We start from the raw sequence: 27,402 nt of genomic DNA on the forward strand, positions 1-27,402 counted from the left end.
TTATAAAACTGAGAGGAAACAATTCCCGAGACACACATATGAGAATTTTAGAACTGACGAATAAAATTTATTGAAAGAAATAATTCCACTAATGAAAATCCAGATTTAATGAAAGAAAAGATTCCAGGATTGATGAAAATCCAGATTTAATGAAAGAAAAGATTCCAGGATTGATGAAAATCCAGATTTAATGAAAGAAAAGATTCCAGGATTGATGAAAATCCATAATTAATGCAAAGAAAAATTTAGGAATTAATGAAGGAAAGAATTTCATAATCGATGATAAAGAAATGATTCTGGAATTTAGGCAAGAAATAATTTAAGAATTTCTGAAAGCCTCCAATAATTTACCGCGAATCGGGCTTTAAAATGTGCGGGGTCCTGGCTGAGATCGAAGTTATTTCCATGAAAGCTGTCCATGCTTTTTTTAACGGGTAATCATTCAGTGAGATACTCATGTAAAAAAGGAAGTTCGAATTCTTCAGTTTTTGTCCTTTTCTCATTTTTTTTCGCTTCTAATTTGCATATCAAATGTTCATCTATTCCTATTTGGAACAATACAATGATGACAATAGAGATCCGGAAATTTTGTTTTGTCAGAATGAATATTTCATGCAAGTCGAAGAAATGGACATGGAACATATGAATACGTAAGGACGTAGTCTTTCTGTTGTTTTCTCTCATTGCTTCCGAGATACGGTCGTCAAAACCAGCTGGACTGGAACTTAACAATTAGATTAGGTTCAAACAACAATATCCATGATCCGTATCGAATTCAAGCCAACGGCACTTCTCCGTACGGACAATTTACTTAATAAACTCGATTACATCTATTTGTCGTTCTATTTTGATTTTTGAACTCAGAAAGAAGTCATGTCTCCACCGGAGACATGATGACTTTTCTTGATGACATGATGATGTTTTTGTCTTCATATGGATGTATTTTGTTTTTGTTTTGCGTATTAAGATGTAACTTATGTTTAATTTACCAGGTATTAATATTTGTTAAATCAACTTTTACTTTTCAAATTTAATTTCGCTTTATCAGTATCTTCTACATAAAGCAATGTGCCAACTAAATGCTTCTATATTGGGTTGCAGTATTTTGGTTGTATATTTGACATCAATATTGACAACTACTTTCAGTTATCTCGTTGTCTTTTGTGTTTGTATTTGTATCTGCAAAGGTTGTTCAGTTTTCTATTTAATCGTGCGTTTCATAAATAATTTATATATGTTAAAAATAATATATGACCCAGAAGGGAAAAAAAAGATCCTTGATTCTTTTTTCACTGTTTGAAAAGTATCAACTTCTTTTGAATTACAACTGCTTTTTGCCAATAGAAAAATGACATGATTTAAACCAGTGATTCCCAACGTGGGCGTTAATGCCCCCTGGGGGGGGGGGCGATGGGACGTTCCAGGGGGGCGGTAGAAGCTACGGGTATAACATAGGATTCTATGGGTTAGATTGCGTTGGGGGGCGATGGGAGAAAACAATTTCTGAAGGAGGGGCGATGGGGCAAAAAATGTTGGGAAACTATGATTTAAACCATTTAAGTATGTTTCTTCTGGTTCTTATTGAGGACAGTTTATTGGTTAACATGTCCAAGTTAACAAAATGAAACACTATTTTCAAATGTAGAAAACGATTATGGAATATTTATTTTTCTTGAATCCATTGTTTCAATATTAATTATACCTAGTATTGCCACTTTTTGAAATTCATATAGGTTTGTTAAAAAAAAAATTTCGCGTAATAAATCAAGAAGCTGATTTTGCATACATTTTTCAATTATTTTTTAAAATACTGGAAGCATTGATATTGATCTACAATTTGTCGAATCCTCACCATCTCCTGCTTTACATATATGGGATGAACTAAAAAGAGCATTTCGATTCATGGTAAAAGATTCCATTCAATATAAAATGATTGATCAGACTTTTTATTTATGTGTTATTTCCAATTATTTTCATCATTTTAGGGGGTCAATTCATCATTGTCACTTGCTTCATTTTCTTTTTAAATCTCTTATTACTCGCTTTAATTCTTCTTGATTTATATCAGTATAAAACATCGAGTCGCTCGTGGCATTATTTTGTTTCATACAATGGGTATAATAATTATTTCGTTCAATAGTCTTTAAATTCCACGTGATAAACTGATTATACTCAATATTTTTGCTTAAAATATTTTTGATTAAAATAATTTTTCATTCAAGATTTTCAGTTATAATTTTCCACTAAAGTATGAAAATTAATCGAATGTACATTCGATTTTTTCTTTTCCTTTTTGAGAAACCCAAAGGTTTTCTGAAACGTATCTCTTTTGTCAATTTTTATTATCATTCGAATGGTAAAAGTTGAATCGAATGGTAAAAATTCGTGATGAATATTTATGTTTATAGCGACATCTGTTACATTTTTAATGGACTTAGAATAAAAGAGAGAGAGATTCTTATTCTATATGAGAATAAAAAGTTAGGAATAGTTTCTGGTGCATGTCGACATTTTTTTTAAAATATATTTTTTTTATAAATTTTACGTGTAATTTTTTTATTAAAAGTTGGTTCATATACATTTAAGTTGAAATGTTTCATATAAAATAAGTTTTAGCTGAATGTCATCACTTCTATATTAAAGTTGCTGTGATTACCGTCTCCTTGATAGCGAGGGGAGATTACTTACTTCCTTCATTAATTTATGGCATGGGGCTTGACAAAGGTTGAGGGCACAAAGTTTGGGAGCCGCTGCTTTAGGGTGTTGGAAGCGTCGAGCTTATATTACTGGAGAGAGTATGACGTCAGCGGTCTCCGCCTTGGCAGTGCTGAGAACGGTGTCCCCCAACATCTTTCGTTGGAAGCCACGTGACTCGGTGCAAACAAACACAATCCGCCATAAAGATCAATGTTAAAATTGCCGATTTCAACATAGAAATGCGGATATTTAGTGAGTTTTCCGCCACACATCAATAGTTTTAAAAATTGTATTGGATTTTCCATTTTCGAAATATTGAGTTCGCTTAGGAATACGAAGCCCAGAAAATTAAATATAAAATAATGAGCCAGACCCACTTTTTTGAGGTGGATATCCATGCAATAACATTAATTTCAGCTTTTTATTTATATCTTCTCAAGTACGAAAATAAGAATTAATGTCTCCGTATTAACTTATATTATCAAGTTGCATCAATCGATATAGTTTAGGATGTTTTGAAATTAATATTATGGGTCCATATAAATTAAATTTCGCAGCTTTAATCAAGCATTTTTTGAAGCAAAAACAGGTAGATCGATTCATTTCTATGTTTCTTTCATTTAAATTTGTTCCTTTCATGAGTCGCATGTGGCATTCCTTTCATGAGAGTAATTGAAGATAATTCCAGAATTAATGGAAGTGATAATTTAAGAATTAATGGAAGTGATAATTTGAGAATTAATGGAAGTGATAATTTGAGAATTAATGGAAGTGATAATTTAAGAATTAATGGAATGGTGGGGATGAATCTTTCTTACACATCTCCGGATACGATACTTTTTTGAGAAATAGATCTGATAGGAAAGGGGGTGGAGTGTTGATATACGTGAAATCATGTTTGAAGGCTAGAGAGTGTAACGTGCAGAGAAGTGATATTGAAACCATATGGGTTGAACTTGAGAACAAAAGACGTCATAAGCTTATTGTTGGGGTTTGTTACAATCCACCGAATAGGGATCAAAACTATATCGCCAAATTGCATGATGAAATTTCCTACATGTGTAAGCGAAAGAGGGTTCTCATACTAGGGGATTTCAATTACCCGGGTATTGATTGGGAGAACCTTTCATCTGGAAATCAGTATGAAAGAGACTTTCTTAAGTTGGTGCTCGAAAATTTTTTGTATCAGCATGTATCAGAAGCCACTAGGGGTACTGCTATTTTGGATTTAGTTCTTACTAGTTCTGAGGATCTAGTTGAACATGTTTCGGTGGGGGAAGAGTTTTATTCCAGTGATCATCGTATCGTCAGATTTCACTGTAACTTTTCCTCGGGTAAGGTTGATAACAAAAGACTGGTTCCTTGTTTTCGGAGAACTAACTTTGATGTTTTGCGAAGAAGGTTTGCGGAAGTTTTCAAAGACCGGTTGGAATCAGTAGGGGTGGTAAGTCAATGGGAAGAATTTAGTACGAAGCTGTCCTCTGTTTTGCACGACGTCATACCCTTTGTTCGAAAAAAGCGTGTTTGTACATCACACCCTCTATGGTTCACGGATAGCGTGCGGAACCTTTATCTTGAAAAGAAAAGAGCATTCAGAGAGTATAAAAGTGGACGAGGTGACCTATCATTGTTTACTGATAAAAGAAGACTGTTGAAGAAAGCGATAAGGGATAGTAAAAAGCAAGTTGAATCTAGGTTGGCAGATAACATTGGCTCTGACCCAAAATCATTTTTTCGATACGTCAATAATGGATGTAAGGGGACAGTTGGCCCCCTCTCGATAGGAGGCTCAAAAGTAGAGAGCAATGTAGGCATGTGTAGTGCTTTCAATGACTTTTTCGCGTCGGTTTTTAATGGAGATAATGATATTCGATGTACGGGTGTTGCATGGGGTAATAAAACGCTCAACGATATTCAAGTGGAAGACGTGGAGGTCCTAAATCTTCTAAGAAATGTATGTGCAAGCAAAGCACCAGGACCAGATGATATCTATCCCAGGGTTCTCAGGGAAGGTGCTAATGAATTGTTGGGGCCAGTCGCACAGATATACAGGAGTAGTGTTGCTGAGGGTATCGTCCCGAGAGATTGGAAACTGGCTAACGTTGTTCCGATATTTAAGAAGGGTAGTAGAGAAGTGGTGTCTAATTATCGTCCAGTGAGTTTGACGAGCTCCCTCTCGAAAATTTTGGAAATTATCATCAAAAGGCAGTTTGTGAAGTGGATAGACGAGAATAATGTATTGTCGGATAATCAGCATGGGTTCAGGAAGGGGAAGTCATGTGTAACTAACCTCCTTTGCTTCTATGATTACGTGACTAAGGCTTTGGGTAAGAGCAAAAATGTCGACGTTGTTTACCTTGATTTCCAGAAGGCATTCGATCGGGTCCAACATGGCAAACTCTTGAAGCGTTTACACGAGATTGGAATAGGGGGCAACTTGCTGAATTGGATAGAATCGTGGTTAAGAGATAGGTCGCAACGAGTTATGGTGAACGGGGAATTCTCTGGTTGGCAAGACGTCACAAGTGGAGTTCCTCAGGGAAGTGTCCTTGGCCCCATACTTTTTTCACTTTTTATCGACAAACTCGATCAGGGTATCGATGGAATTACTAGCAAATTCGCAGATGATGTGAAGCTAATGGGGATAATCGGAAATGAAAGCGATAGGGAGTTGCTCCAGACCAACTTAAACAAGATTGCGGCATGGGCAAATGAATGGAGCATGACGTTTAGCGTAGATAAGTGCATGGTCGCTCATTTTGGTTCGAACAACCCACGGTTCTCTTACGAGTTGAATGGTGTCACTATCCCGGATGCAACTAGAGTCACCGATTTGGGAATTCTCATTGACGAGCGACTTAAGTTTTCTGAACATTGTTCAGCGGTTGTCAAAAAAGCGAATAGAATGCTTGGTCTCATTTTCAAAAAGGTCTCTTCGCGTTCTCCTAAAGTCATTCTTCCGCTTTTTCGAGGCTTAGTTCGTCCTGGACTGGAGTATGCTGTAAGGTTTTGGAGACCATACCTACAGAGGGACATAGACTTGGTTGAAGGGGTGCAGAGAAGAGCTACGCGTGTCCTTATTGGCACACAGGGCTTGAGTTATGAAGAAAGACTTCATTTTTTGAATATGTTTACATTGGATGAACGCAGGTGTCGAGGAGATATGATCGAAGTGTTCAAAATTTTCAATGGGATGGATAGGATGGACCATGAACTTTTAGTACACCGCCAATCGACTGCTTTTACAAGGGGACACCAGTATCGATTGGTGAGGGACAATGCAAGGTTATGGTGTCGCAGGGAATTTTTCTCCAATAGGGTTGTTAATAAATGGAATAGCTTACCCCCGGAGGTAGTAAATTGTAACACAATTGACACGTTTAAAAAGAAATACGATAAACATGTTGGGGTAAATCGAGAAGCTATCCATTCTTAGAATAAGACGACCATAAGTATTCTTTATGGGCATTGTATAATATTTTATCATGTGTATATATTGTTTGTAATTTGTGTTAATTGCATTTTTAATTGGGTTGCTGTATTTTTGAAACATATGACAACCATATTTTTATGGGCATCTTTTTATCAGCCACGTCGTTGGGCATTTTGCCTGTTGTGGCGTTGTATTTGTATTTGTATTTGTATTTGTATAAGTGATAATTTAAGAATTAATGGAAGTGATAATTTAAGAATTAATGGAAGTGATAATTTCAGCTCCAAAATTAATGAAAGCGGTAATTCCAGAATTAAAGTGAAATAATTCCAAAATTAATGGATTGGATTGGATTTTGAATATATTGGCGCAAGGACCAATTTGGTCAAACTGCGCCAAAGCAAGACATAAATATAAGAAAGATGTCCTTTTGTCATGTCAAAAAAACTAAAACATAAAAAGGAACATGAAACGTAAAACAATGACATAAATTGTAAAAACTATAATTTGTCATGTAAACCAATGGCTTTGATGAATTTAAAAATGCGAGATGCATCGCTATTGTCATTTAAAATGTCATGAAGTGAAAGATGACTATGACCAAAAGCGGTCCTAAAATGATGACGATGATGTGAACAAGTAAAAGCATGAACAATGGTCAATGGACTTTGACAATGAGGGCACTCTGGTTGACTCTCTCGTAATAATAAATATGATTGTGTGAGGCGACTGTGTCCTATGCGTAACCGGGCAAGCAGAACTTCCTCCTTTCTGTTAGTTCTGCAGCTCGAACGCCAATGGCCAAGTGTGGGCTTGATGGCATGAAGTTTATTATTTATCTGATGGTTCCAATGATCCTGCCAGCGGTGACCAAAATTAATGAAAGAGAAATAATTCCAGCATTAATGAAAGAGAAGAAATTAAAGCATTAATGGAAAAGTGCAATCCAAAATTAATGAGATATAATTCCAAAATTAATGAAAGAGATAATGCCAGAATTAATGAAAGAGATAATGCCAGAATTAATGAAAGAGATAATGCCAGAATTAATGAGAATTAATTCCAGAATCAATAAAAGAAATAATTCTAGCATTAATGAAAGATATAATTTCAGCATTAATGAAAGAAACAAATCCAGAATTGATTAAAGCAATTACTCCAGAAGTAATGAAAAAAATAATAATTAAAGAAATAATTCCAGAATTAATTTCAAAACACCTTAAACTAAATGGATTGATACAATTGGGTAATATAAGACAATACGGAGCCATTAATTTTCATTTTCGTGCTTGAGAATAAAAGCAGAAATAAAAAGCAGAAATTAATGTTATTGCATGAATATCCACCTCAAAAGTGGGTCTGGCTCATTATTTTATATTTAATTTTTTGGGCTTCGTATTTCTAAGCGAACTCAATACTCATACGGAAATCAAAAATTGAATTCAATTTTTAAAAGTATTGATGCTGTGGAAAACCTTACTGAATTTCCGCATTTCTCTGCTAAAAGTGGCAATTTTAACATTGATCTCTATGGGGGATCGTGTTTGTTTTCACCGAGTCACGTGGTTTCCTCGCATTAGATGTCTACGACGTCGCGGCGGCTGGATGCTCCCTCCAGTAATATAAGCACGATGGTTGGAAGATATTAACTGGTTATTCTTAGGTACAAGTAGATAGAAAATAACAATGTCTTTTTACAGTGGTGCCCTAGATATAGGGCAGAATCACTCCTCGTACTAGTCAGGGCCGGACTCAGTCATTTGAAGGCCCGGTGCGAGAATATTTTTGCGATCCTCTTCAATATCCCAATAGATATGATACAGTAGGCCCAGAGAATCACTCATTTTTGTTCTATATATCAACTGAAAATCAATTTAGTGGTCCACTAAGTTTCGGAATTCTGTTCCATCAAAAAAAAAAAAACACCTTGTCGGAGAAGGTTAAAGAATGCAGAGACGCTTTAACGCAGGGGCATACTTGTGCATGTGGATAAAAGCCTCACGTTAACGAGGCATTGCAAAAACAAAATAATGTGTACTACCGAGATATAGAAATATAAGATAATTTTAATTGTGTGTGTGGCTAGTACTTGTATTCTCTATGGAAGATGGTTCCAAAGAATCTCCTTCCAGAACTCGTGGTTCTGTTCAGGTCATGTGCCGCTTCTGCCCCCCCCCCCCTTACAGACACACACACATAGAAAATGATACCAGGGCATAATGGATAGGATCCTCGAACGGAGGGGGGGGGGGTGAACCAGCGAGAGTGCGCATAGTGGACCGGGCGGGCGAATGTACATCTCCGCGCTCCCACCTATGCCAATAATGCTGTTTTTTACTGAAGGAAGAGGGATGATCACCCCCATTACCATCCCCGTGCATCTGCCTGCGCATCAGGGGTTGGTATTGGTTTTATATTTTTTTGTACTATTTAAAACTACTTAATTTTTTTTCTTTGAAAATTTAGTTTATTATAAGGAGAGAACTAAAAGTCCTAGACTAGACTACTGCCAAAAAACATGGATCTGTTCGAAGATGGGGGGTGGGGGGGCACACACACGCACGTTTACTACTATATGTGCGTCCGTTAATATATCGATTTTGTTTTCACCAATAGATTGATAGTTCCGCCCAATTCTTAAGCCCATATTCGAAATTCCTATCGCATTCTCAAAGGTGCCATGAACGTTTCAAGTTGAGAAACCCCTGAGGTAGCCCATTAACATGAACTATATTTGTGAAAAGGTTGAGAAAGAAAAAAAATAAAGGCAATAAAATGTTGTTTTTTGTTATTGAATTATGGGAGGTCGAATATATTGCTACGAAGGTCAGCCGAAACTCTTCTAGGAGGACTCACAATATCACCGAGAAGGTATTGATGAACGTATCTAATAGGTCAAGTGCCAAACTAATTGTGGCAATCTCTAATGTTCTCGCCGACTGCATTAACCCTACACCTTTTAAGAATCAGAGAACAAACCATCCGCTTAATGGTAATGAATTCTCACCAGAGATTACGTAAAAACGATTTTTCATGCTTTCGCTGTTGCCGAACAATTATCGGAAACATTCATTCTTCGAATCGTAAAAAAACAGATTCTCGAAAAAAAGTATTTATGCACGTAGAACTGAATTATACGGTGGCTGCTACAGGTGCAGGTAAAAAAACGTGAGCACAACCGTGTATATGGCGTATATATCTTCGAACAAAAGAATATCCCGTCCTCATGAAATTTACGGGCTTTCTTCTTAGATTTAATTGCTTTTCGCGGGACACCACAGAAGAAGCTCATAACAAAGTGAAGACTATCCTTCCATGGATCTCATGCAAGACCTCCGGCGAATGTGCATGCCGTTAATTTGCTTTTTTTTTAATGCATATCGCCTTGACAAATAACATTTTTTTCGCGTGTGTAACACTTATACTTGGAAGCATTTAAATGTCCAGCGTGATCAACAGCCGTAATAAATCTCTTCACTGTATTTTTATACTTTCTTTGGCTAATCGCTACCGATGTTTCTTAATGTATTTTCATGTTATCCATTCATATCGCTGGCGCATATCTTTTGAAAGAGAATGATCGGGAGGAATATCGTGAACAAAATCTGTTGATTCTATTCAATCTGCTTGACCTTTGAGATTGAAAGCATTAATTCTAAAATGGGATTACACTGAGATAAGAATCCAGAAAGACTATCCAAATATACAAGCATAAGTGTCACAATATGTGAGTGTCTTCTTGTACTTTAAGGCAATTCTTCCTTGAGGCACGAGAGCTCACTTTTAAAGAGGTGCCTGAAGCGATGGTGCAACTGGGCGGCAGCTTTGTCCTTAGATAGACATAAAAAATTTAAATTTCCATTAGTAAAAATTCCCATTGCATCACGCTTTTGAGCCGCATCTTGACGAAAGAGATGTTGAGACGTAATGAAGAAATAGACAAGGTCTTTAAGTGTTATATCGGAAATAAGAATGCATTCTATCACGAGTGGGACAAGTGTGCATTTTGTCGATCCTACCCAGTAATTTTTCCGGAACTGTCAAATAAAGGCACAGGAAAAAATCCGGCTACTCCCTTGAAATATCTCTGGAGCACCAAAAACACCTTTGAAATAAATTTATTAATAAAAGTCGCATTGTTATACTCGTTATACAGGATAAGTGTGAGTTACGATAGCTTATTAATAAGATCTGTGTTGTTTATTGAATTATGTGGCACAATTAAGATCGATATAATGATCCTGAACAAAGAGTGAGGCAATTCCTTTGAAAGCGGGACGGTTCATATACACTTTGCTTAGTAAACAATTGTGTCTGGCTTTTTACAAAATATGAAAATCGGGTGTGTTCCGTTCTTTTCTTGGCAAAAGATTTGCCGGCCTTCCGCAAGATTCGTCTTTAGGGGCAGCAATTAGGCTCGAAGCTGCCCCTGCCACTTTTTTCTTCGATTTCTCTCCCGCTCCCTCCGAAAATAATTTTATCGACAGTCTTCAGGTCGTCTTACACGTCAGAGTCCAAACTAAGATTTTTGTGAGAAGGACAAGCATGATTTCGCCACTACCACCTCAGTAAAATTCGATGATTTTATGACGGTGGTTTTATTCGCAAAGTAAAATTTGCCACCACAAAATTTTGCCTCATGGGCAGTTGTTGTTCCTTTCGCTCTCCTGTAGTTCCTGTCCTGCCATACGCAGGCAAACAACACGCCTGGCAAAGTGATTTTGCAGGGTGGCCTCTTACCTCGTTAGAGGTACCTGTCTACCAATTTAGATATAGTGCTTACTCTCGCAAATTATAGCTAGATTTCACTCTCTTGAAGCCTCTGGTGGTGGGGTGGTGCCCAGATGAACCCATGCGTTTAGGCAATACGACCTCCATTTTTTGACAAGAACTTGATCAGTGACCCCTACTGCTCTTCCCCATTTTCTTCAAATATGTACTTAGCTTGCTTTTAGGTCTGGCGGAAACTTCACAAATCTGGGTATTTTCAGACTTGGCTCATTTTTTATCATAATATCCACCATAACTAAAAAACGGTTCGTGATAGGGACAGTGTTGGTGGGATGTTTCATGTTCCACGTCGGCTGGATTATCACCTCGCCTCCCTCATTTGGCAAAACAGGTCACGTTCACCCTGCATATTGGTTTACATGAGTTGTCTCCTCCTTTGGGTCCCACGATAGCGCTCCCAATTTTCCATATTGTAATTTTTCATTTACACAACACATTGCATTTACACAGTTTTGAATCTCGAATGAAGGTATATTGCCAAAACGATCCTATTGTCACGCTACGAGGTCTATTGTCACGTTACGAGGTCTATTGTCACAACGATTGTATGTATAACGAATTATACGATGTATGATGATTAACGAATGTGTATTGCACCCTACAATAGGGTTCCCAATCTCCCTTCTTTTCTCTCAGAAATTTCTCCTGCGCGACCGCGCCGTCCGGGGCAATGAGTTGAAATCGCGTAAGCAACAGAGCCTGGTCGTGCACAGTCTGTTCTGTATATTGGTTTGATATATTTTTATAAACGGTGCGAAATATGAAAATATGTTACTCGTCAAAAGACGATTTTATTTTGAAAATTAAATCGTGACCCCCCTCCCCCCAAGTTCATTAATGTGACCCACATTTTGAGAACCACTGTTTAAAGCAAATGTTCTCGCTCTATTTTGTTACATGGACCTCTTTCACAAAATAATGTTCAGTACATAGTAGTGTGTGTAAAATTAATGAGTTATAAATGTTTTCTCATTGAAATTCACGGACCTCTAAATCTCTCCAAAGAGTAAGGGGTCCGTGGACCTTGGTTAAGAACCCCTGCAGGTCAAGGTAAGTCCTGATCTCGATGTTTTTCAAACTTACCAATCATGAAAGAGGTCGTAGAGATCGTCGATATCCCAAAAGCCGTCAGGAACCGTGCGATCGTGAAACTCGTGTGATCGGGTGCCATGATGGTCGCGATGTTCGACAGCACGGACAGCAGGACCACCCAACAGAACGTTTTCTTCCGTCCAAACCTTTAGAGAGAAAAATAAAAGAGAAAATAATGAGATTAGTATAATATTCTGTCACTAAAAGCCGTCAAGCCAATAGATACCATTACGCGAATGTAATTTGAGTCGTACACATGCTAAAAAAAAAAAATAGAAGAGAGACAGAGAAGCTATTATTCGTGACATTGGATTGGGATTGACATTGACGCGATATAGCGTGTAAAACGATGTTTGAAAGCACCGATTCATCATATCGATTGACATGATGAGAAAAGGGTTATTTTTATATTGTTATTATACCTTTCTTTATCCTATTCGAGCTGTTTCTGTAGAATATAAAAAGGCGAAAGAAATGTTTCTCATTACCTGCCGCTTTTTTTTTATGAATAGGAACACACACGATGGAATTAAGTTCGTGGGAAAATAATTTATCAGATCAATTTGGAATGGGTTCGGTCTATAAAAGTTATATTGAATTGTGCTTTAGTGTTACTGACATTTAGGTGTTTAGGTCTCAACCCGTTGGAGATTCATTCGATTTTTTTATGCAATATTGTGGATGCCTACAACGAGAGATTACACGAGATATCAAAGACTTCCAGTTCTGTCGAGTTATCGTCACTTATTTGCACAAATATGCGTAGTATTCATAAATAGGACAAAAAAGTAGTTGATTGGTCTACCTAAAGAAAAGAACTCGCGTTTTATATCTGAGATATTGATATATTTTTCCAAGAGTTCTCTGTAAGTTAGTTGCACAACAGTGCATTTCGCTCGTGAAAATATGCTGTGATCGCCACTCTGACTCTTTTTTTACAAATATATCTGAAAATATTTTGGAGTTTTGATCATTTTGAGACACCCTCTCCCCAGTGCCCAGTATCCTACTCTGCGTATACCTCTGTGTCATGCCGCAGCGTAAATTCAAAGATGCGTAGTTTATCGGGTAACATTACAGACAAAAATTGCAGGACACAATAGAATTCCTCATGATCAAATAGATATCTCATAAAGAAACATTATTATAAGATGCATGTTCTCTATCACCACAGTTAAGCTTATGAAAATGAGTTCTATCTTCGTAATTTCTTTCTTACTGAACATATTAGGGACTCATAATATGAAATATCATGAAAATCTCTGTAAGGGAGATAATAAAAGATCTATCAAATATATATATTTTTCAAAGAAACAAATATCATTTCATCTACGAAAATTCAATCGGAGACTAGAGCTGTGCTCGGATTATCGACTTCTGGAATGAAAGTGTATAGTACATCTATCTCTTAAGAAAACAATAGCATATAACCACAGAAGAACGTAGAAAATGCCGATCCGTATCTTATCAAGTAAATCATTAAAAAAAAAATCGGAACATTTTTATACTTAAAGGTACATCCGGCTGAGTTCATTACAGAAGAATCCAAAGAACAAGAAAATATTTGATGAAAAACAAGACGTCTTTGCCACTAACTACTATAATGAACTACTGACACAAAGAATGCAATTTGAAAAAATACAAAAATGCACACACAGGAGTCATTCCCGGTGAAGTGAACCGTATATATACGCTTATTTATTCCCTTATATACTTATCATCGCGTACAACAGAGATGCAATGAATGTAATGCACCTAATAACAGCCCACGTCCGAGCATATTTTTTTTTTAACGTATATGACCCCGAAAAAAACATTCATCCCGTTGCTTAACACTGACATCAACAACAATACGAACAGCCATTATACTTGACCGGTACACAGAAATAGGCCTATGTATAAGGGGGAAAAAAAAATTGCTGCAAAACTATTATTATTGTTATTTTTACCCTTGCTCATTGGTGAAGTAAAAAAAAACAAGAAAAAGTTGTTAATTTTCTGGCTGAGAGAGAAAATGAGGACTATACGTGTGGGTATAATTACGTAAGGATGAAAAGGCGGTTTGAAATCTTAACTAACTATGGCGGAATTAGCCATTTCCTCTTTTTTTGCTCTCTCTCTCTCTCTTCTGAATCTGAAGATTATTTGTGTCTTGGAGGTTGACTTGACTGACGGGTACGAATATGTCGAGGAAACAGAAAAGAAATGTGATGAAGTAAATTGTAACACGGAGAAGAAAGAAAATTAGTCATGCATTTCGTGGCAACGATGATGGTATAGCAAAAAATAATATAATTATATAATAGCGAAGAAAAAAAACTACCAAACTTTTTTTTTCCCCCGAGCATGGGTTCGAACCCGGTTCGTTCTCATAAACCTTAACCTGTCAGCAGTTCGTCTCATGTGATAAATGTAATAAAGGGGGTAGAAGAAGAAAAATTTAAAATAACTTCTTTTGTGTGATTGTTTTTTTTTCGAAATTCTTTCAGGGTGATTCTGAATTTATGGTACGAACTGTGAAATGTGGTAGAGCGTATTTAAAACCTGATGAGCAACAGCAACAGGAAGTCTTGCTTGGGGAAAGTGTATGCTGTATAGTAGGGATGGACGATTTCCAGCCCACGGGCCAGATACGGCCCCCAAGGGATTCCATCCGGCCGGTCCACATAAGGCGTTGCGGTTGAAAAGTATCAATATACGCAGCACGATAAATACGTAGGCTAACCATATTTCCCTTTATAAAAATATGGGGAAACGCCAAAGAAAATTTTCGAATGCAAAAAAAAGTTGCTGATTACACCTGAAGAAATTTTCAAACGCAACTGAAGCTGCCATTTCAGCCAAACCTTTATCGAATTTAATTAAAGTTGCCATTTTCACCCAAAAAATTTGTCAAACGCACAGATAATGCTCCCCACTATCACTGAAATTTTTGAAAACGCTAACAGCAGGAGGGCTGCCACAAGTCGCAATAAAGTGAAATTTGTGAATTTTAAATTCACCAACAAAAGTAAACCAAAATAATATATATATTTGTCACATATGGGAGATGAATATATTTTATATGACTATGATTATGATGGAGTCATAAACATCATAATATAGTTTATAAGTCTCATATAATCCTATATCTTATATAATTCCTAATTTGAAAAATTCAAATAATTCTCGTTGAAAATAAAAAATAAAAACGGGACATTTTATAAAAAAGTTTGGGCATCCAAAATTACGCGAGCGTTCTGTCCATATGGTTGTACGGATACCGATGTTCCTGAACAATTTTTTTTTTACGAAACATATTTTCAACATTCTATTAAATATGGTCACCCCATATACATACAAGTTTCTGGCCCGCAAGCGGCAGAAATATCGTATATCTAGCCACGGACTGTAAAGGTTGTGCATTCTCTGTTATACAGGGTAAATAAGAAAGCACTTTTGGCCTGAAATACAAATACAACGCCACAACAGGCAAATTGCCCAACGAGGTGGCTGACTTAAGAACATCATGGATCCCCGAGCCATTTTTTGGAGGCCCTACCTACTACTGCTACACCACATAGCTATGCAGCTTAGATAACGGAATAGCAAAGTGACTACGTCTAATCAAATATATGCGAGAAGCTGTTCTAGATAGCTGTGCAGCTGAGATAACGAAACAGCAAAGTAACTATGCCCGATGAGATATAATAGAAAATTAGACGTGTATAAAATAAAAATTGAGGGAGAAAATATAAAAATAAAAAGTTTCACGCTGTCCCCATTCTAAACCATGTCAATGTGTTAATTAGCGCCGTTTCCCCATCACACACAAAAAAAAAGAATCATCCTTTAAAATTTGGATGAAAATTCATCGATATACCAGCGAAAAATATTCTTGACTTTTGCCTCAGTTTACCGAGCACATTCGTATCAATACCTGATCCTTATTTGAACGTTACTGAGTAAAGATCTTTCTGTACAACAAAAAAAAACGCATATTTCACTAACTATTATTTTTCTTTTGAATTCGAATCTTTTTTATTTTCCCGAAAAAAAAAAATTAAGCATTGGTTTTGTTACAAAACAAAATTTATTACATCTGAAGGAGCGTAGTCAAGTCACACTATACAGTTATCTAAGTGGTATAGCAGGGAGTAGCTCTGTCCGCTCAAAATGTTATTTTACATCGTAAGGGCTTTGCCATGCTAAAAATGAAAAAGAAAAAAACCTGAAAAATTAATGTGAAAAATATTTTTAAGACCTTTAAAATGTTGTCTCGAAAAAAAGTGCTTAAAACTTCATTTGCTGACATGCTCACTCATAATAGTGGGTTATGCCCTCACTCTTAATTTTCCGAATGAGTTTACAAGCCGAACCGGCTTGAAGACTTGATCAAGGACTCATGTAGACCCTTCATTGTTTGGTTTATTCCATAGCGTGATCAGAGAATTCTCTTGTCTTCTACTTAAAATTTATGTTAAAAAGTGTACCCTCATGTATAAGTATGAAACAGCATAATTGCATCTATATGCTTTTCACTTCGATGCACGCACCTAGTTACAAGGGCAAAATGCGTCTCATTGAATAAAAATTGGCATGAATCATTCATTTTATGGATTTCTGGGTTGATTAACTTTCTTATACGTCATCGAGGGGGGTTCGGATCAAAACAAAGCACTCTTCAAAGTGGTACAAAGTTGATTCTTTGTTAAGGGATTCGTAATCCAACGAGATACTTCCTCTCAAAAAGGTGTGGCGAAAGTAAGCTTCTGTAGAACCGAAGGTTTATTTGCTCGCGTTCGGGCAGTAAATCAAGATATTTGTTCGGTGTCAACTCATTTTTCTTCTCGATCAAAGGCTTTGTTTGTCTTCTGGGAATTAGGAATTTCGAGGCTCGTCTTCATAATATCGTGCATGATTTACGTTTTTTCGGACTGACCCTTCGCCCTTCAGCTCGTTGCAGCATCCGCGTTTGCTGGAAATTCCGCGAATTTTCTTCCATGTAAATCAGACTCACAGTCAGAGTTGGATGAAGGTTCGCGACTCAGCTCAAATCATAAACACGGTTGAAAGAAAAAAGGACGATGGTTATATATTCGGCTGAAAACCTAAATATAATCCCCGAAATGAATGATATTTCTACAATTTTCATGGGATGTCTAATTTGCATGTCCATAAAAGTTGGGGAATTTTTTTCAATAGAAATCTCTTCCAGCTCAGCTTCGAGGCAATGTAGATGGCGATTTAGCGTGGGCAAGTGCGATCCGAAAGAAAAGACTGTGATGTATTTCTTGATGATTTGAAGAACCATAAGGGGTCATTCAAGTATTACAGTATTACGTCAGCATCGGGGGGGGGGGGGGGGGTTTCCACCGATTTGCTGACTTTTGATGACAACGGGGGGGGGGGGGGTTGGATGATGCTTACGCCGTCAACCCTTTATGAAGATATGGAATATTCTTAATGGCATTTTATTCGGTGCGCTAAAAACGGAAAAAAATCTTTCGATAGTTATTGGGCACATGAACTAATATTCTCCCTATTGATAATTCCCCTAGAGTGTCATCCACTCTAGTGTGGATGAAAACATCCTACTTTAGTGATCTGTAAATGTTTCACGGATCCTTCAAGGGATCTCTAAATGTGCCACGGATCGTTAAGTGTTCTGGAACTGTGTCGCGGGTTATTTAAGTGACCTTTGAATGTGAAAGGAATCTTCGAGGCCTACTTCAATGATCTGAAAATGTGCTGCGGGTCACTTAAATGATCTGAAAATGTGCCACGATTTGTAAATGTGCCGCTTAGTTCCCTTTTACAAAATTAGGTTTGAGGGGGCAAGTCACATCAGATAACCTTCAGGGCCACATTTGGTATGCGGGTGGTTAAGGGTTTACCATATATGGCTTAAAGGGTGGGTCGCAATGAATTTCTTAAAGAAATTTCGAGTTCTTACCCTTCAAATAGCATTGAAATTAACAGAAAGTGATTTTAATAACATAGAAAAGTATTTCCTTTCGAAATTTTAATTTTTTTTAAAAAATTGTTGGCATGGAAAAAAAACTTTTTTTTTTCTTAGGGGGGGGCGCACTAGTCCCCTATGCCCCCCCCCCCTCTCCTGCGTACGTTTCGTATGCGTTAGGAGGTGGGGGCAGTGCTGACGAAATTTTGCTGACAAGTGGGGGGAGGGGTGCCAGAGTTTTGCTGACTTTTGCTGGCAAGGGGGAGGGGGGGTCAAAAATAGCTAAAAATGGGCTGACGTAATACTTAAACGGCCCCTAACGCGTGAAACTGTGTATGATTGAAAACTCAATTACACAGGATGCAGCGCCATCTATGAGCGGACACTAATGGTAAGTGTTTTGATTGAAATGATATGCAAAACATTTTTTGACGATTATTCATATATAATCTAGAAAAATGTAACAAACGAATAAACGATATATCCTGACAATTATTATGATTCATAAATTGATACAGCAGATTTTAACAAGTATTTTCACGAATTTAAAGAACTATCTAACACCATTTCTTCTTTACTCCGAATACGCAAACACAGGTGTTATACTCTGTGTCGAATGGCTTAGAAATTGGGACTTAATATCAAGACTGTTACCATACGCGGGACCAGGTGCGTCGAACAGTTTCGGAGCAACAAAAATGTTTAGGACCCCCATTGCACCAATTTGATTTATGATGTGGAGGAGGGGGGAATCGGCATCCATTATTTACGAATACGTGGGAATGCTGAAAAATGTATCCGTAGATATAATTTTAAACACAATTAAATGAAAATTAACAAAAAACCTGATAAGAATTCAGCTCTGAAAACTAATGACACAAACAATTCCCAAAACAAATGGAAATTTTATAATTGTTAAATTGAAATACGTAACTGTAAGAAATATATATTTCCAGTACCACCGAAAAAATTCCGAATTGAAGAAAGGAAAATTTTTGTTCGAATTCATTCTTTTGATTAATTTTTTCACGTTTTTGATTAATTTTTTCACGTTTTTGATTAACTCATGGTAATGTTGATCATACTTATAGTTATGACAGTGTTTTCTGAAAACAAGCACCAGTAAAATTCCTGAAACAATTTGACGGCCCATTTATGTCCCGTATTACGGGACATTCCTCTTATTTCCGTTGTTCGTTTTTTTATACATTTGACAAGTTTATTCAACGATATACTTATTTGAATTTATAATATTTACTAAAGTCGTGCATACACGAGAGTCCGCGCACACACACACGCACAGGGTTTTCGCAATATAAATTATATTATTTGTGGCAGAAATCATGAAGATTTATCTCACATATTTGTCAGGTTTAACGTTTTAAACGCATTTTTTTTCTTTTCTGGAATTTTAATTACGATTGGTGATTGTGCCTACTTCTGACAACATTTTTGATGACGATTGGCGATGACCCGTAATTTACGGATTATTATTTAAGATCCCAGTTCATCGTGATTTTGTTAATGAAATGTAGTCATCAGATCATTTGAACATTTTTTTTTGTGTGTGTGAAATACATTCTGCATACACTGCTATTTGCAGAAGCCGTTTATTTCCACATCTTGAGCAAATTTCAGTCGCAATTAGCAAAAATGACATTTTTAAAACAATAAATTCCATTTTTTTTTTGCAAAATTTAGTGATATTCCATATTTAGGATTGCAGTTTCCTGCATTCTCCTTGATGATGTATAGTGAACCTGAGTATGAAAGTATTATTTTATTCGAACCCATATGGAGAGAGAGAGATATTACTACAGTTTGTTTCAAGTTAACTTTGCAGTAAAGGGGAAGCTACGAGGGAACCGCATCACACGTTGCTATGACAACGAAAGCCTTTCAACCAAGGTATCGATGCGCAGTCTCAATAAGGTATGGCTGATTATCGCCAATCTCACTGAGAAAAATCCTTTTTTTTACGTATAATGGTAACCAATATCTTTTCTAATTTAAAAATTTTAAACGAATAAAGATCGGTTCAGAACGATATTTTCTCAGTATTTTTTTCAACCATTCAAAAAATTGAAATAGTCTGCATAAATGATCATCGTAAGCCCCCGATACATGGGAACTATATTTTGCGGCGAAGGAATACATTCTCTACCTTTCTCTGCACTGCAAAGTTAACCTGAAACAGACTATAATAGCAATTACATCGGGTGAATAATTTTATCAAGTCTGCCTACACATGCCAAAGGTTGAGAAACGTAGTTATAACATTTTCGTGAATTTTATACTCACAATTTTGCTATTACGTCGCCATACACCACAGAAAGATGCGTTACAGTTGATGTGTGTCTCTGAATTTTTTAGCCACTGTGCGTACATCACTGTGACACTATTAGACTGTGAGATACTGGTTTCTTTGCATACTATGTCACTATTGGTTCAGCATTACGCTCTAAGAAATAATTTATCAAAGTCTAGCTTTGTATAGAATGCGAAAGAATGTTTCATTTTTCATGCTAGAACAGCTGGATTTTTCGCCAACCATTTATCATGGATTAAGAGGAATAATATTCAAGATGAATGAATGTGTGTGTGATTGAAATTCTTTTCCCGCATTGAATAGTATTTTAAAATTGAATAACTTATTTCATCGTCGGATTTTACATGAACTTCTCGCGTGCCAAACGTGTGAACCCGAACCAATTAATCAGAGATCCTGCTATCATCTAACCCCAGAATTAAAGTTATATCCAAGGAAATAGATGATGTCTCATCCATCATATTTCTTAAGCGATCATTAGCACTTATGCAAGAGTGTTCATTACAGATTCAAGTATTCGTCGTGGGCAGTGTTATCGGCGTTAATTCTATTACAGCACTGTGAGAAATTTTGTCCGCGCTGTACCTACATCTGGCCGGCTGATATCCGAAGAGATGGATGAGGATAAGCGAGGATGTCGTGAGAGATTTTTATGTTGATTAATTTCCAAAAGAGGATGGTTCTTGACATTGTATTCCACTATCATTTATGCCGATTGATCATAATCCCGTTGATGCGTGTTTACGCAATAAACACGGCGGCGGTTGACCGTGAATTCGTGCTTGAGAACAAGACCGCTTTTTACAGCGCATTCACAGAGAAAACACCTCTCAACACTGATTTTGTTCGTAAATATATTTCTGTGATTTTAGGATGGTTTTGGGGATCATGATTTTTTTTTGGTTAGGTTTTATTTCTGGAGAAACACGGTATCATCTTGGAAAAATCTTTTCTTAATCTCTTTGCTCCAGAAGTACACATGTGTGAAATTACCTTCGATCACGAATTAACAGTTTTAATGGGGTTTTTTTCAAGTTCAAACCTGAAATACACGTATGTGTACCTAACCCAAATGGTCGAGGTAAAGATACCGACACAAATTAATTAATTAATCAATCAATCGAAAAAAAAATCTTTCTAATGGACATTTTGACATACAATAAACACAAATCAATTTTTTGATTGATTTGTGTGGCTGGTTTTGTGGCTCAGGTTTTAAGAGGTTAGTAGAAGCAAGGCATTATAAAAGATTAAGAAAATAGTTTATATCCCTCCAACTAGTACAAGGAAAGAGTACTTAACGCAATCAATTTGCATAATTCTTTCCACGGGAACCACTTTTTGGTTAATCTTCTCAAATGGTAATCGTGAAATAATCGACTTATACAAGACAGAGGAAAGAGAAACGTACTCGAAACTACTACATGTGTTTAACGAGTATATATATAACTCAATTATAAATCCATCCCTGAACTTGATCCACATTTCAGAGGAAAAGAAAAGATGGCAGCCCACATTAAATGATTGAATTAACCTCGACTCTGACCTCAATTAATCTCTTCGTTCCCTTTTTTCGATTCGATTTACGGTACACAGGCAATGATTCCGGTTAATTTTGAATCATTCGTAGCAGTCAATGGTGATGGCAATGGAATGGCCTTGAAAATCAGGTCAGAGAATAAAAAACTCCGTAATGTGTTATCTTGTGACATAGAGTAGCGTTTCTCATCCATGGTCCCGCGGAACCCTAGGATTCCCTGAGACATGGCTAAGGATAAGGAGTATGATAAGGATAGATGGTAGGATAAGGACATCCGTATGAAATAGATAATCAGCAGTACAAGCTAGTTGCAAGCCAGTTATAGCAAAGCTGCGAAGAACATCGATGTAATTGATTTTATTTCAATGTAGAAGGTGGATATTATTTCCAGGGTTGTCTGGAAAATCAATGTTGTTTCAGGGGTTTCCTGGAAGATGGATATTTCCCAGGTAATTCCTAGAATAGGAAATTAATTCAAGGTATTGATACTAAGATAACAGGTATTTCCAGGATTCCCTAGGCTTTCCAGGCAGTTTCTCAGATCACGAATATTTTACCGGGTATTCTCAGAACATGCATATAACTACAAGGGCTCCCGCACACAGAACAGGGATATTACTTCAAAGATTACATGGACTACTGATATTGTTTTGGAGGACTCCCTATTACTTGGATAATATTTAAAATATTCTGAAATTCCTTAGAATATGGCGGCTGTTTTAGATTTTTGTTAAATATGGATATTGTTTCAGAGTTTTCTTGAATATTTCCCTTCCATTCAGCGCAGGGAAATGTTTGAAGGAACTCCTTTAAAATATGTCAGAACACATAGGCGTAAACACGATTTTTTCAAGGGGGTGGAGGGAAATTTTTTGTGAAAAGTTTCCCTCCACCTGCAAAATATCTCTTGAATCTTGGTTCAGGGGGCAATTAGATTGCATACACCAATGTTACAATATTAGCATAGCTATTCACCGCTGATTTCCATTACAATTCCTTGCAGAATATCTGTTGAGGTCTTACTCTGTCTCTTTTGAGGTAACGGAAGTGAGGTGCTTTGCATCAGTCCGGGGTTGTGAGCGGTTCAAAAGTGCGTTACTGTTCACAACAAATAAATAAATTGGGAGGCGCCCCCCCCCCCCCCGGGTAGACCCCAAATCCTGTATACATGCAAATACAATTTCAGAAAGCATGTGCGACATCAGGCATATCGAAAATAATCAGGTTCTCACAAGGAGTTTGGGTATCCTCTTTAGAAATATGCATTCAAATACGAGATTCATTGTAATACGTACAGTTGGTGGTACACTAACCACAGAAAACCAACTATAGCCACCCACAACTGCGGCGTCCGTGGGATTCGAACCCAGGTTCTCGCAATGCGAGTCCGTCGTTATGTCACTCGACCACCACAACGGTCTCATAGAACCCTGGAGTTCCCGGTTGCCAGCAATGATGTCACAAAGAGATATAAATTTTTGATAATATTACGCATAACTTCAAAACGTGGGCATGCGTCTAGCAATCCTGAGACACATTTCTACTGTTCCTGTGAGCATGTCAGACCATTAGCTGTACGCTATGCGAACCGTCAGATTTGCAAGGGAAAAAAAAACCATGTAAAAATATCTGACGTTGAAACTGCTTTTTGAAATTCAAAACTGACTTTTCTAATTTGCGTTGCGTTCTAATTTAACGTAGAACGTTGACAGAATTGGGAAGATGATATTGACAGCTGTGAGGAGCGACAACAACGCTTCTGGTCCAAATAGATGACAACTCGCATGCTACAAAGCAAGTACACGAGCCGTCGTGAAATGGAAATGGATGTAGACAACCACAGAAGCCCGGACGCGTACGGAATGCTAATGACGTTACAATTTGCCGATGTCCAAACTCGTCTCATTTTTGTACGTACATATATGTTTGCCTTTTGTGTGTGTAACCAAAGGTTATTTCGTTAACTCATGAGAGCGGATGCGATAACATCATTCTTCATCAGACGTAACAGTTTCCCAAAAGAATGTATAACGTAACGGTCAGGACAACCAAGAAGCCCATTGTATTCTTATTATCTTGTTGTTTTGCTTTCTTGAGTGTCGCTTGGCGTGACTTCGCTGCGATTCTTGTTTCTTTTCTTTCCCAATGATGCTCAACCATGTCTTCATTTATTGCCTCGGAGTCTCAGCCTATGTTTCTTTTCTCAAAACCTTTTTCGGTCACGATTCTGCTGTATTCTTCTTGTTCTTCGTGGCCACAGCCCTTGGCTGTATATCGTGATCCATGAGAATTCATCTTCGGAATGTTAACAGGCGGCAGAACTTGTTCTTTATTTAGCTATCGTGTTTGTAAAGGAAGCCGAGTTTAGGACGGAATTAGCTAATTCACATTACTCGCTGTATCGGGATTGGGAAATGGCTGTTAGGAAAATTGTATAGTTTTTCTCGAGCCAGAACTACCCTTATCAGACGAAAGGGGGGGGGGACGAAAATAATTTCGGGGATGAACATTTTGAGCCATTGAAAATTCAGAACTAAAAAAAATTAAACTGATCAAGAAAGTTATTTCAAAACTAATGAAAATTAGGGCCTAATGATCTGCGAACTAATAAAAATTTACAATTAATGAATTGAAAATATATGTATAAGTCATAGATATCATTCAAGACCCAATGAAAATTCAGAATCAATCAAAGAAAAAGTCCCAGAATTTATCAAAATTCAAAAGAAAAAAATGCCAGAATCGATGAAAATGCAGATATAATGGAAAGAAAACCCCAGAATTAATGAAGGAGAAAATTAAAAAAAAAAAAAAAAAATTCAGATCTAATTTATAAAAAAATCCAGAATCGATCAAATTCAGAATTAATGAGAGAAAAAAATCTCAGAAAATTGAACAAAATTAATGAAAGAAAAGATTCCACAATCGATCAAAAAAGTCAGGATTGATGAGAGTAAAAATTTAATATAAACTCAAAATTAACGAGAGAAAAAATCAACTGTGGTTGAACAACGCTATAGGTATGAATTTGATATTAGCTGCACTTGTCTACATCAGTGTTTTCTAACCTTTTTTTGTCCCCCCTTCTTCAGAAATTTTATTCTCCCACCGCAATCTAAACTAATTCTACCTATATTCTACAGGTTACATATTCTATAGAAGCTATGACATCACTAATAAATCACTTATATTAATGACATCAACTTATAGTCATGAAACTCATAGTCACAGTAACTTATAATGATATATGAATTTATGAACTTGAATTTAGAAATATTTAAGTTTATATAAAAATTATGTGACTTTTTGCCATAATATATATATATATATATATATATATATATATATATATATATATATATATATATATTTGTGCTTATGCTGTGTATACTTTCATTATAATATATATAGAGGGCCATCACCTTCATGCATTTCGTCATTTGCTTTCAATGACTTTTTTGCGTCGGTTTTTAATAGGGATAATGATATTCAATGTACTGGTGTTGCATGGGGTAATAAAATCCTCAACGATATTCAAGTGAAAGACGTGGAGGTCCTAAATCTTCTAAGAAATGTATGTGCAAGCAAAGCACCAGGACCAGATGCTATCTATCCCAGGGTCCTCAGATAATGTGCTAATGAATTGTTGGGGCCAGTCGCATAGATATACAGGAGTAGTGTTGCTGAGGGTATCGTCTCAAGGGATTGGAAACTTGCTAATGTTATTCCGATATTTAAGAAGGATAGTAGAGAAGCTGTGTCCAATTATCGTCCAATGAGTTTGACGAGCTCCCTCTCGCAAATTTTGGAGATCATTATCAAAAGGCAGTTTGGGAAGTGGATAGACGAGAATAATGTATTGTCGAATAATCAGCATGGGTTCGGGAAGGGGAAGTCATTTATGACTAACCTCCTTTGCTTCTATGATCAGGTCACTAAAGCTTTGAGCAAGAGCAAAAATGTAGTTGTTGTTTACCTGGACCACAGCACCAGCGATAACAAGAATCAAGCAAACACTAACAGCATAAATGCGTTAAAAGCGTGGTAGCCCAGGTCGATAAGATTCTCGTCTAAAGTACCAAAATATATTTAGAGATGTCGCGAGTTCGATACCCGATTCGTCCTTGTCAGAAACTTTCCTGACATAGGGGTCCAACAAAAACGGTGACATGACCAGAGAAAAAGATTACTACCGCAGGGAATCCCACTTCGAGAGGTTAGTGCACCAACGTCTCGGTGAGTAGGAGCCTATAAGAAAGGCTGCCGTTCGGAATCGGCAATAAATTACAGGTCGCGGTCTAATTAGCCCTCGTGGTGCGACAAAAATGATCAATGATAAATGAGTGATAAAATGGCCACACATACACAACACATATTCCGCCATGTACCGATTCGTTGGAAATTTCGCAGAGGTGCACATACTGTAACTCAGCCACCTCGTTGGGCATTTTGCCTGTTGCGGCGTTGTATTTGTAAAGCAGTAGTACATATATAAACAATTAGCTAACTCATTTCTGACGGTCCATGTAACGGTTCAATTCAACGTATATAGGCAATAAGGTGAGATATTTGTTACTTCTGTAGCGTAGTGGTCTACCGCACTCACTCGGATCGCAAGGGAACGGCGATTCGCTTCCCCGTGGAGGCAGTTGAATTTTCATTCCTCAATTCATCTTCACATCAGCTGCCAGTTTTCTAAACCTTGTATAACATAACTTATATCATATCTAAGAACATAATATTTTTCACGCTACAGTCGTGTTTTTGAGGCGTTCTGTATTTGTGCACTATTTAAGAATCTAGTGATTGAAATAATTTAGAAGACAAAGAAAATTTATTTCGAATAAATCGTTTCTAATTAATGTGATGGAAATTCTAAAATGTCGGCAACGCATCGCTGTCGATGTTGTTTAACCTTGTTGTTAACCGCTCCTCCAATTCATGACCACATTGTAAAATTTTTTTGGATATGATAACTGGTTTAAGTAAAAGTTATTTTAGTATTATTTAAAAAGTTATTTAAGTATTAAAGTTTATTATAGTTCTTCATGTTTTCTTTTATTAATGTAAATTTTCAATTACTTTTTAAATTAATACAAAAATTAATTAACTTCACTTAATTAAAGTATTTGGTAATTTTGATGTTGAGAAATCTCATGTGTCACGTGACAAATTTCAGGAAAAAAAACTCTTTTCTTTTCCACTTCAAAAAAAAATTTTGTTTCTGTTCATGGTCATGGAAAAAAAAATTCCAGATCGAAAATTAAGATTACATTTCTAAAAATTTCATTTTTGAAAAGTCATAAGAAATTAAATTTCTGTGCAAACAAATTTTTGCAAATTCTATATATAGATTCTTCTTCCTATCTCTCTCCCTCTGTCTTGATCTCTTAATTTCCGAAAGTGTCAATTTCATACAAGAATACGTATGAAAATTGATTGAATAAAATTTTTTAACGAAGCGTGGCGCAAATGCAACGTCGGTCAAACATGGGTAAAAGCTGGAAAAGGAAAAAATCCGTCAAAAATGGGTAGAAGCAAAATTGGCTAGAAGTCAGCATTGGGGATTCCTCACTTGT

The 27,402-nt window shown here is 36.7% G+C and overlaps 1 protein-coding gene across 1 annotated transcript in view; it reads right to left on the reverse strand.

Moving 5' to 3' along the window:
* Positions 1-27,402, reverse strand: part of LOC149070500 (solute carrier family 22 member 13-like) — a 159,241-nt gene that overhangs the window by 53,724 nt on the left and 78,115 nt on the right. The window contains exon 3 of the mRNA XM_089249031.1: positions 12,005-12,159. Within this exon, the coding sequence (XP_089105157.1) occupies positions 12,005-12,159 (155 nt within the window). The remainder of the gene's footprint in view (positions 1-12,004; positions 12,160-27,402) is intronic.

Source organism: Pholcus phalangioides, unplaced genomic scaffold (assembly GCF_987345545.1).
Source record: "Pholcus phalangioides strain wild (caught in Gottingen) unplaced genomic scaffold, Ppha-v1.0 ptg000021l_1, whole genome shotgun sequence".
Taxonomy (NCBI): domain Eukaryota; kingdom Metazoa; phylum Arthropoda; class Arachnida; order Araneae; family Pholcidae; genus Pholcus; species Pholcus phalangioides.